Here is a 10,685-nt window from a genome sequence, read left to right as displayed (position 1 = left end):
AATAATTGCGTAATAGTCCGTACGTTAGTCAAAGTAAGCGGGATATTGAGCGTGATACAATGCGTGTGTCGGCGAGGAATGTCCGGTGAATGTCCCACGCATACGGCCTACATGCTAAATTGTATGATCACCACAAATAAGCAATTTGCGATTGTAAATTGTCTGATTTCGAGGTAGCAGTTTCAGCAGCCGTCAATATTCTGCACAGTGGTATTGAAATTTCCAATGACATTGTGACAATACGTATATGGCACCACGCTTTTGACGAGGACTTTTCTTTTCTCCAAATATTGCTCATTTTTATAATTCGTCATCTTTCATGTAACGAGCGTTGACCTGGTTTCTACATGCATGAACAATAACATGTAGCATAATTATAAAGTAAGTCGTGCCTCCCAGTACTGACGAATGATTTATAGCTTCACGATTTAATGCGTCATCATACCGCAAATACCTCAACAGAAACATATGTAGCATTGGTATTGACGAGAGATCGATACCATACTCTCGTTTTACCAGCATCCATCGCCTGAAATCAGAAATCGACAGTTATTGTTACATTACTGCAAGTTGCGACAGATGTAGCCGTAGCCGTCCGTTAGTCTGTTATAGTAAACGGAAAGTCCGTGGTCTACGGATACCTGCTTACAGTTTATACTTAACTGGCACTCCGCATTAGCTGACACGAAAATCCTGTGTACTGTGTAGTTCTTGACTGGCAGTTCAATAGACGGCAATATTGCCTTTTCCAGACATATTGTACGATGGATGGTAATTCGAATAGTTTAAGCAGTAAGTACAGCGTACATGAGTCTCCTCTTAATCTGAGTCAATTATTCGATACGCGCTTGGTCAGGGGTTCTCGACCTGGGGGGTGCGAGAAATTAACAACGTCTGTATAAATTTTGACTAAAAATGTGCTTCACAATCATTCTGAGAAGACAATTGTTAAAGATGAAATTTGTTTCGTATTCAAGAAATCTCGCCAAATTCTAACTCCAGCATTCGCGCTCAACGGAGTATAGGCTGATTTCAACTTCATTTGAGCAAATTTTTGATATTCTTTGCAAATTTGGAGCGATTCCCACGTGTAAGTCATTCATTACTTCATAGCTTTGCAGTAGCCTAAAGTTCCATGCGCTGGGTAGCTGTTGTTAATAATTGGCGAACTGCACCGCCTAAGACAGATTTAGATGCAACACAAGTTGCCCGGTTTTGCCATCAATTAAGCTACCCCAAATAAACACAATTTATTCAATTCCAAAACCGATCGAATTTAGCATTTCAGTACAGAACGATGTCGTGCTTTCTGTAGTCACTACCAGCATTAGGATTTCTCAGTGCAACCTACCTTGAAATAATTTGATGTCCTGTTCAATGTTTTTTTTTTGCTATTTTCAACAAGTTTGGGGAAATTTGTCAGAAATGTTAAAGACTCAACAACTGGAATGCGGATTCAAACTTGGCGTAAGACATACCATATGTATACTATTAGATCAGGGAAGGACAACCTGTTGCTGTAGATGGGAATTTGTGCGGCCGTCGACACCTAATTCAATTAGAATGTGTTGGCATCCGTCGACATGCAAATTGAAATTATGAATTCACTCCATAATTTTTGAGAGATTTCAATTAATCTTGAAATTTTCTTCACACTCGCCGCAATTCAACATAACCTAATTTTTCGATTTTAATATAGTAGCGCACTTCTCACTTTTAGCCGGAATCGGAATCGTGCGTTCCGCACGAAAGAAATTTGTTGATGGTACATTTGGGCGATTTTAATATATTTTCACTGCCGATACAATCGAGTATCCTGATCGGGGGTCAAGAAATAACAGCATGCAACCAAGTTACTAATAACATTTGGCCCACCCGAAGATGCATTATCATTTATAACTTCCCCTAAATTTTCAAAAGCACTCTCTCAATGAACCCTACCGGTGTATCTGATGACATGGGCTAAGAGAGGATAAATATTTGATAATAATATGTGATACGGCTACTATTAATTAGGGAATTCATTCGTGAATCTGAAAAATTTTTGCGCCGGGCGCGACAATATGCAATCCCAGCATCCATTCATAACATTGCGACTCGCGATTTCGGTACCTACAACAAAATTTTTTGTTAAAAGTGTAATCGTCCGGACTCCGTAGTTCACCGGCAACGGATATGGACAAATTAACATAGGTATTTCGCGTCCAGTTAGTTCATTACGGCTATGCCCTGGAATGCGGCCTCAGGCTATACATAAGTAATCGAAATGGGCCGTTATTAGCAAAAAGGTTGCCTACCTCTGTATTAGATGATGTTCTCTTTTTGACATGACGAAAAGTGTAGGGGGGTCAGGGGGCGCAATATTTTCGACCATCCCCAAGGGAGGCGCATGTCCAAAAAGGTTGAGAACCGCTGCGCTAGGTCATATCCCAGCGATAAGTCACGTGATATAGCAATATACCATAACATATAGGAGAGAGATGGAGTCAGAGCTCCACATCTCCCCCTTCATAGAGGCGTGATTAGCGACAATACAAAATGACAGTTACATGCATTGAATGGTAGTTATACAATTTTGAAATGGAATTTTGCAACATAACACTGTAATGAAGTGGTGAGGAAAAGTGGTAAGGTCGAAATATAAAATCGATAAGTTTTGGGAAAAAAGAGATGATCTGGCTTGGAAAAGGCAAAGTTTTTTTGTATTATTATAAGAGACGAATAACAAAAAAGTATGGCAAGTTGCGTCATAACCACCGAGCCTTGCGTGCATAAAGTTAATGTGTACAGCGTGGCATACTTGAAAGACGGTTTTAAGGAGTCATCGGAAATCCCGTATCTGGGGGTAGCCTATGGCAGTGGTTCTCAACCGCCGGTCCGCGAGGTATTTTGCAATTTTATAACAAAATTTGAAGATACAATATGTTGAAGGCTTGTCCATTGATAAAATAAAATAAATGTCAAATATCAAATTTTAAACACTTCTAGAACGTCGTGAAGTAACATATTAGGTATGGGAGCATGTCCGATTTGACTTGAAGTTCAACCCGTGTCATTTGACGAAATATGAGCGGCAAGGACTCATACGAGCTGACTCACTAATCCACGCAGTTAGCGCGATCATTCGTTTTCGATTCATACCTTTTGTGAAGGGACGCACCGTCACATAATGAAGTTTAGGCTAACATAGGAATCCGGAAAGTGTGCGATAAACTCACCGGTGGGATAACCTTGAATGAAAAGGACTACCCTGGCCGATAACTTCGATATATATATATGTATAATTGTCGATAGGCTCCATAATGGCTTGCACCTAATCTCACTGTCCTGGCAATCTGTGCCCCTCAGCACAAATGACAAAGCCCAGAGTAAAATTATTTGCCGGTGAAGAAATACCCATTTGGAATCGTGTGCGTCCTTTAGTTTAGTACGCTTATGTGATTTCAATGTCTAGTCACAATATAACAGACAGTAGGTGACGAAATGTTGACATGCAATGAATATGTTTAATTAATATCTATTACGTGCCCTAAATTTTCCAACACTACACCTCAATCAACTCTAATCTAATAGTTCTGATAGTATACAAATTTACAGCAATATATATGATATCAACAATTTTATTGACCGATTCAGACATGAATTGCCTATAGAAAACTATCTGCATATACTCAGTAGCTTGAATGTGTTCGCAAGTCCTGGCGAAAACAACCAACCAACTGTGGGTTCTAGGTGTGATGCCTCCTAGCTAGAAGTTTGGTTTATCGCTTTGCGAGGCCCAAGACTACCGTTTTCGGCAATTAGGCTGACGATCGGCCCTGATTTTGTGGATGGCCAAGTATAGCTGTACTCAGGTGTTTTCGTGCGGCGCAATGTATTCATAGTAGGGATCATATGAACCTCAGATTGTTTCAGGTTCGTGTGAACGCGAATCTTTTTGGAAAGTTCTGTGTGAACGTGATCGTGTAGGCCTATTTATGACGTTACGTGACGCCGAATTGCAAATTCAGTGAAGTGATATATTAATGTACAGCGATGACTGAGGCCATATTATGCCACAATGTTGAAGTACATGCTGCCTTTTTTAAAAGTCACCAGATAAATTCCATAAAATCAATATCTTCCGTCGCTTTGCCAACAATTTCGACGAGCTCTTGCAAGGGAATACAAGCTTACGCCTTATAGATCTGTGCCAGACCGGACAATGTCTGACACGTCTGACTATTGATATATTGATACTGAGCTTAGTGTAAAACGGGATTGTATACTTGCTTCCGATATTACTCCATTAACACGTTATACAGTGGCCAAAACCCCGATTAAACGACCACATTTGATTTTTATGATACAATAAACATATCAAATAATGATCGATCACGATCACATACGCTTGTTAAATTTTTTATAGTAGACAGCGATGTATGCTTCATATTGACTTCATTGATTGGTGGAATGAGAAGGATGATTCGCTGATTATCTACAGGTAGCGTATTTCAAACTTTATGTTGTGTGACTGCGGGTCATGCTCAAAGTATAGAGTCACTAAATATTCACGAACGGAAAGCTGGTATTTCGAGCAAACTATAGTGTATCAAAGCAAGTAAAATATTTGAGATTGGCGAGGTGCATGCTCGATTAGTGTTGATTTTTATATGTTGGTAGCGTCATGCATGGTGGCTCGAAGTTGAAAAGCAAATAATTTCAGCCAATGTTGTTATGATGTGACAATTTGTAATATATGAAAAAGGTTCACAGCCCAGAACCTACGAAGGTTCGTTTGTGAACGTGACCCTCTAAATTTCCGAGGTTCACACACAGAACGAGAACGTAAACGTCACGTTCTCACCATCCCCAATTCATAGTATAGCCACAGTAACCTACGACTGGTGGTAATGAGCAATGAGCAAGGTAGCAAGACAAAGTGCTTGGTTCGAGTCCGAAACGCTTGTTCTCACGATATTGTTATTATTGTAATTAACGTAGTCGGTTCAATCCATGACCTTTCGCGCCGAAGGTGCCATCGTGCCAATGTGCCATTGATGTGTACAGCATTAAAATTCCGATGCGGCGTTTTAACACTGGCCCTGTACTCGTTAACATTAAGCCATACAGCTCAATTCAATCTTTAAATGTGCGATTATTATTCAACTGTAACTGTAGTAAGAGCAATATGGGCAGATTTAACGACGTGATCAATAGAAATTCGATTTGTACCAAATTGCCAATGGCTTGACGTTCGATATTGGTGCACTCGTTACCAGTCCATCCGGTGTCGATCAAGTTTATCGGAATATAATATATTCCCGTTGAAACGAATCGAATAATCGAAATAAACACTGTGACATGCACATTGCGCCATGCCCATAACGAATAAAACTATGCAGTATGCACATTGCACATTGCACATTAACAAGTCTGCGAAACAGGTGATTAGCCTACAAATTGGAAATCGCGTATCAAATCAGTAATTTGTCTCCAACATAAAATACCACGTGGTTTTGGGCTACTCTTCTGGCATACCCTATTTACGCTCGGCAATCCTTACTGGAGTGAATGACGATGATGCGCACTGCGCAGTAATGAATTCCAATTAGCATGCATAATTGCATACTCAATAAGACTGTTCAATTTCGCGGCCCAATTAAAGAACTATCACGATAAAACGAGTACTTGCTCATCCGATTCATAGCAACGATGAGATGGAATTTCTCGGCTCGCGCTCGTCATATCTACATGTGCAACGAAAATACATAGTGATCATTCTTTTCGAACCGTATACAATTGGACAACAAGGTGTGCTGATGATGAAATTGCGGGTATGCCGAATACCCACAATATTCACAGGCATATTTCGCATACCGAGGTTCGGCATTCATGTATGAAAATTGAACATTTAACATACGACTGTTCTGCTGTTAAATCCCCTGGAACATGGTTATAGTTGGAAAAGGTAGCGCCAAAGAGGTAAAGATTCTTAATTTCACGAAGGCATTATGTTGAATTATGTGAACTCAGCAGATCTGGTAGTTTCATATATAATAGCGACTTATGAAACACGTTGGAGCCGGAGCTACCCCTCAAATAACTGGCTCCAGCTCCGGCTCCGGCTCCGGCTGAATTATATGTGGAGCTCCGGCTCCGGCTCCAGCTCCGTTAAAAATGCACGGCTCCGGGGCTCTGGCTCCGGCTCCGGCTACAAAGCCCTGATTTCAACTGTGGGCCACTATATGCTTGCAGGTAGTCACCGAATGATGCTTAATCAACCAATTAATGAGATTGATATCGTTGTCTGATGTAAAAAATCTGGCAAGGGTACGGGGTACATATTGATTTCATATGTTTATTGTATCATAAAAACCAAATTCGGCTACTGCTGTGTAACTTATTGATGGGGTAAAACCCGTTTTAAAGTTTGCTCAATATCAACGTGACAACACTCAGACACACAATACATTGTCCGCTCTGGCCTAGATGGTTATATTCCCTCGCAAGTCGTCGTCTAACTTGTTGGTAAAGCGACGTAAGATATTGATTTAATGGGATTATTATATCATTCGATTGCTCCAGTTGAAACATTAGGCGACGTTTAAAAAGTCAGTATGTACTTCAGAATTGTGTATATCATTTCACTAAAATGCAGGGATGAAATTAGCAATATTACGTCATGTGACGTCGAGAGGTTCATGTTCGCGTTCACACAGAACCTTTCAAAAAGGTTCGCGTTCACACGAACTTGAACCTTCCAGAGGCTCACACCATCCCTACTAAGTAGTACTGCAGGAGTCGGAGATAGAGTTGCCATTAAAATGTATCGGCTGGGAGCTACGATCATTATCGGTGTAGAGTGTATAAAGTGGACTCACTCCAAAACTCCACTTTACCATCAACTCTTTTATGTCTGAAATGCTTATTGGAATTGGACCGAATCCGATGGATGACATTTATCTATTCCAGGCAAACGGCAGTAACATCTACTAACATTGAAGAAACGGATCAATTTCATTGATATATGAAGATACTTTTATAGATATATCATCCGTGCTCTATAACTGACGATGGCAGATGGAAACGACACAATGCAAAAAGCGGACGATTTCAATCAAAAGCACGAACAACCGTGTTCAAATCAGCCAATGCCCTGTGAACCTCCATCATATGTACACTGTGTATCCATACCAACGACCTCGCAAAATCCCCCGATCATTCAACCAGTATATCCATATGCGGAAACTTTCAAAAACCGGGCGCAGAATCCAGCGGACTCGACAATTTACCCCCGTAATTATGCGCCTTCGCCGTATTCCACGCATCCAGTTGTAGTAATTACCCAGCCGACTCAGTATCTTGAACAGGTGAGTCGAACTAATACGTAGAGCGATATGTGGTATGGGCAGGCTATATATAGAAATATAGAGACTGACGATGCTTACGTGGTTAGTATTCTAACGGTGTAGCATGAAACTATAGAAGCATATAATTAATTTGACAAATTGGACCATATCGCACGCAATGTCGTAGCAGTTTTTTGCTAACAGGACAACGGTGCCGTGCGTGCTTATAAATATACTCTATATTCATCGAAAACACATTCCGAATTCGCTGTGAATAAAATATAGGTCGATAAGTGTAGGAGACATAGAACTTCAACATACAAATAAATAACATATTCATATTAACATTATTTAAATATACTCTCTGTAACGTACTGTTAGCCATTGTTTAGTCAATCACCGTACTTTATATTTTGATTGGAAATTCGGTTTAGAGGTTAATTTTAACACCATATATCGTGGATGTGATACTACAACTTCAACGCCCGTGGACAGCACTTGTGAACAATGCATCAACGGATATACAGTATATATCCAATGCTTTCAAAATGTCAACGGTATTCGATAGGTGAAAACCAGCGCGATGCGCCTCTTGCCAGCCTGCATGCAGATTATGCCTAAATAATAGACATTTATATTGTCTTCGTTTCTTCCAGGTTCACCCGCCATTGCATGTGCCAGATCAAAGGGGATTCTCCATGTTCACCGCAGCCTGCTGCTGCCTCTGTCTTGGTTTAGCTGCAATGCTGTTTGCTAGTGAGGTAATATACATGCATGGACAAAAATTGGAATTTATCTATATTTCGCTTCATACCGAAGTTTAAAAAAATCGATCACCGACTAACAGGCCGAGTTCAAGTTTGCTTTTACCAGACGAATCGCGAACAGCAGCTGCTGATCACTAGATAAATAACTTTATTGAAATTATTGGAGACGTATAGCGGAGTGTTGCACCCAGTGGTAGCTTTTAGGGTGGGCGAGGTGGGCGGTCGCCCGGGGGTCCCCTGGTCGAAGGACTCCTTCTTCGGTCAATCATAAAAAATATACAATTGTTAGAAAAGTTCGATATCCCGATAATCATCAAGTCTCTGCATGCGGTAGAAGTGGGCCTACTTAGTTTTGATGTATTCTATCCTTGCAACCATGCAAAAATAGATATGACATAATCCAGCGCCTGGTTCAAACCTTCGCGTGATGTGCTGGGTCATTACTAATGTCAGCCGATAGCTTTCCATATTAGTGTGGGTCTATTTAGCCTGCAGCAGGTTTAAAGCCATTCTATTATTTCACGCTACATGCCATGCATCTTCAACATGAAGGCATAAGCTATAGGTAACTAGTTCCCTTCTTTTATAATTTGACGAAGTATGATAAAAGAAGGCTCAGGAGCTAGAGCAACTTAACAGTCCTGCCTACTTCCGAGCCGTGTTATAGTGTCATATAATCATCACGTACTATCGTTACATATGGCGCACCAATATTAAGCTGATAACATCTGGAGGGCGGGGGAGTCTGGGGGCGGAACCTCCAGAAGCTGCGATTACATATAATACTTACAGCCACCCCCCGGAAGTCTCGCCCAGCCCCCCTCACTCGTAGGGCCACCACTGGTTGCAACAAGCTCCTTATGACAACATTCGTGAAGTGCAAACAGTACAATTAATATTTTCCAACGTGTATGTTTGGCTGTGAGTTACAACACTACACTTGAACCATTCCTGTTGGAATGACGAAAAGTATTTGATTTTTTTTCAACTCCAACATACGATATTGAGTGTATCAATTTTTCCACAAGGCTTCAATTTGATTTCATTAGTACTGAAAAAATCTCATCCTATTATAACGATATTGGAATACTGCTACACCATCATTCTCCTGTGTCGTCATAGTGTCCCGGTGCTAGCGCAACATGAGGCGGCTGGGCATGAGAACCACTGTAGTATGAGATTAATATATTAATATTAATAATATTCTTTATTCACAGTAAAACTGGTAGATACACACATAATCCGGGGAGCAACCTGCCCCCAAAGGAAAATGGCGAGATTGGAGTAAATTTTCAGTAATACATTCAAATTGTTACTCCTATGCAATACACGGAGAAGTCAGATTACAGAATTGCAGCAGATGAAGAATTGGCAAGGGTTACAGAGCAGAGGTAGAGATGATTGAAAATGAAGAATCGAAATTACAGAAATGATGCTGTGATTCACTAGTATAATATTATTAATAATATATTAATATATTTCATTTCCACAACATCATAACAGCATATTTTAGAGATTAAGCTAAACACAAATACCTACTGACGTCAATATTATTATCTTGTCTTAATTGCTGATCTCGCACTCTGAGGTTATTTCAGTAAAGATTTATGTCTCGAAAAAAACGAAGATAAACAAGCACGCGCGCGGTCGGGACGTACAGTAGGCTGATTGTTCCCGCATTCAGCCACCTATTTTAGCACGTTCATGGAACATGGCTCATTAATGATAGGCTGCCCGACCAATGTCCCTTCGAATACGGTGCAAGCATTGGCCGTTTCCAACGAATCTAAGATGAATCTTGCATGATGTTACCAGCAACGATATATCTCAAAAACAAAGCTCTGGTTTCCAGGCACACAAATTGAAGTATGTCGATCCAGAAAGGGCGTTTTTGAAAGCACATACAGCAAGATCTCTCAACGTCGCGGCGGTGGTGTTGGGTGTCATCATTATTGGAACATCTGCTGCGTTGGGCCTGGCTAGGTGAAATCAGCGAAGATAATGAACCAATCAAATATCAATAGATTCGTATTCGCGATTTATTTCACATCGCCGCATGCAAGTGCCCCGATTCGAAATTCAGTTTTTTCTGAAGAAGTAACGGTGCGACGGCGACATATATCGTTGGTCGCCTGATATCATAGATAAGAATTCGAACGTATATGGTCTCTATCGCATGTTGTGTGGTAATACTACTATGTTTAAAGTCATCAATCCGTAATTCTGTTTTTATGTAGGCCTATCAGTAAATATTGCAAATATAGTGTATTGCGATTTATTCTGGATGTTTAATGATACGTCTTCTAGTTTTTTACATGTCCGAAATATATTATACGTAGTGTAATGAGTCGATATCACAAATCAGCAATTGGTGAGTCCCGCAAAACCCGCATAAACCTCGGAGAAATCTGGTATTTCAGCCATATTTTAAAGGTATATATAAGGGGGGCGAGGAGGTAAGATCTAACCTAAATTTATGTTTATCACTTCCACGTGGCTCAGAATTGATTATATAGTTTACACCAGCGGTGGGCCAACTACGGCCCGTTGGCCGCATGCGGCCTGCGAAAGCCTCAATAAACGTTGA

At 40.6% G+C, this 10,685-nt stretch overlaps 1 protein-coding gene across 4 annotated transcripts; it reads left to right on the top strand.

The window, feature by feature from the left end:
* The first annotated feature begins 553 nt into the window (after nucleotides 1–553).
* On the top strand, nucleotides 554–10,442 carry LOC145453241 (uncharacterized). 4 transcript variants are annotated; one of them, XM_080331230.1, is made up of 4 exons: nucleotides 554–792; nucleotides 7,028–7,352; nucleotides 7,988–8,092; nucleotides 9,951–10,442. In XM_080331230.1, exons 2-4 carry the CDS (start codon nucleotides 7,056–7,058, stop codon nucleotides 10,083–10,085), a joined length of 537 nt encoding a protein of 178 aa, XP_080187356.1. In that variant the 5' UTR covers nucleotides 554–792; nucleotides 7,028–7,055; the 3' UTR covers nucleotides 10,086–10,442. The 4 variants fall into 4 exon arrangements, with proteins under 4 accessions (XP_080187356.1, XP_080187355.1, XP_080187354.1 ...); XM_080331229.1 differs by lacking the exon at nucleotides 554–792 and adding an exon at nucleotides 816–1,090; XM_080331228.1 differs by lacking the exon at nucleotides 554–792 and adding an exon at nucleotides 1,102–4,483.
* Nucleotides 10,443–10,685: the final 243 nt, after the last annotated feature.

This window comes from Botryllus schlosseri, chromosome 13, assembly GCF_051294905.1.
Source record: "Botryllus schlosseri isolate E-star chromosome 13, Bs_hap1, whole genome shotgun sequence".
In the NCBI taxonomy this organism is placed as follows: Eukaryota; Metazoa; Chordata; class Ascidiacea; order Stolidobranchia; family Styelidae; genus Botryllus; species Botryllus schlosseri.
Note: the sequence above shows the minus strand (reverse complement) of the source record. Positions and strands in the feature narration are given on the sequence as shown.

What these genes read in the sequence shown, in the direction of transcription:
- LOC145453241 (XM_080331230.1), top strand. Translation starts at nt 7,056, where the DNA reads ATGGCAGATGGAAACGACACAATGCAAAAAGCGGACGATTTCAATCAA. An exon ending in CGACTCAGTATCTTGAACAG is followed by an intron (nt 7,353 to 7,987) that starts GTGAGTCGAACT and finishes CGTTTCTTCCAG; the next exon opens with GTTCACCCGCCATTGCATGT. An exon ending in CAATGCTGTTTGCTAGTGAG is followed by an intron (nt 8,093 to 9,950) that starts GTAATATACATG and finishes TCTGGTTTCCAG; the next exon opens with GCACACAAATTGAAGTATGT.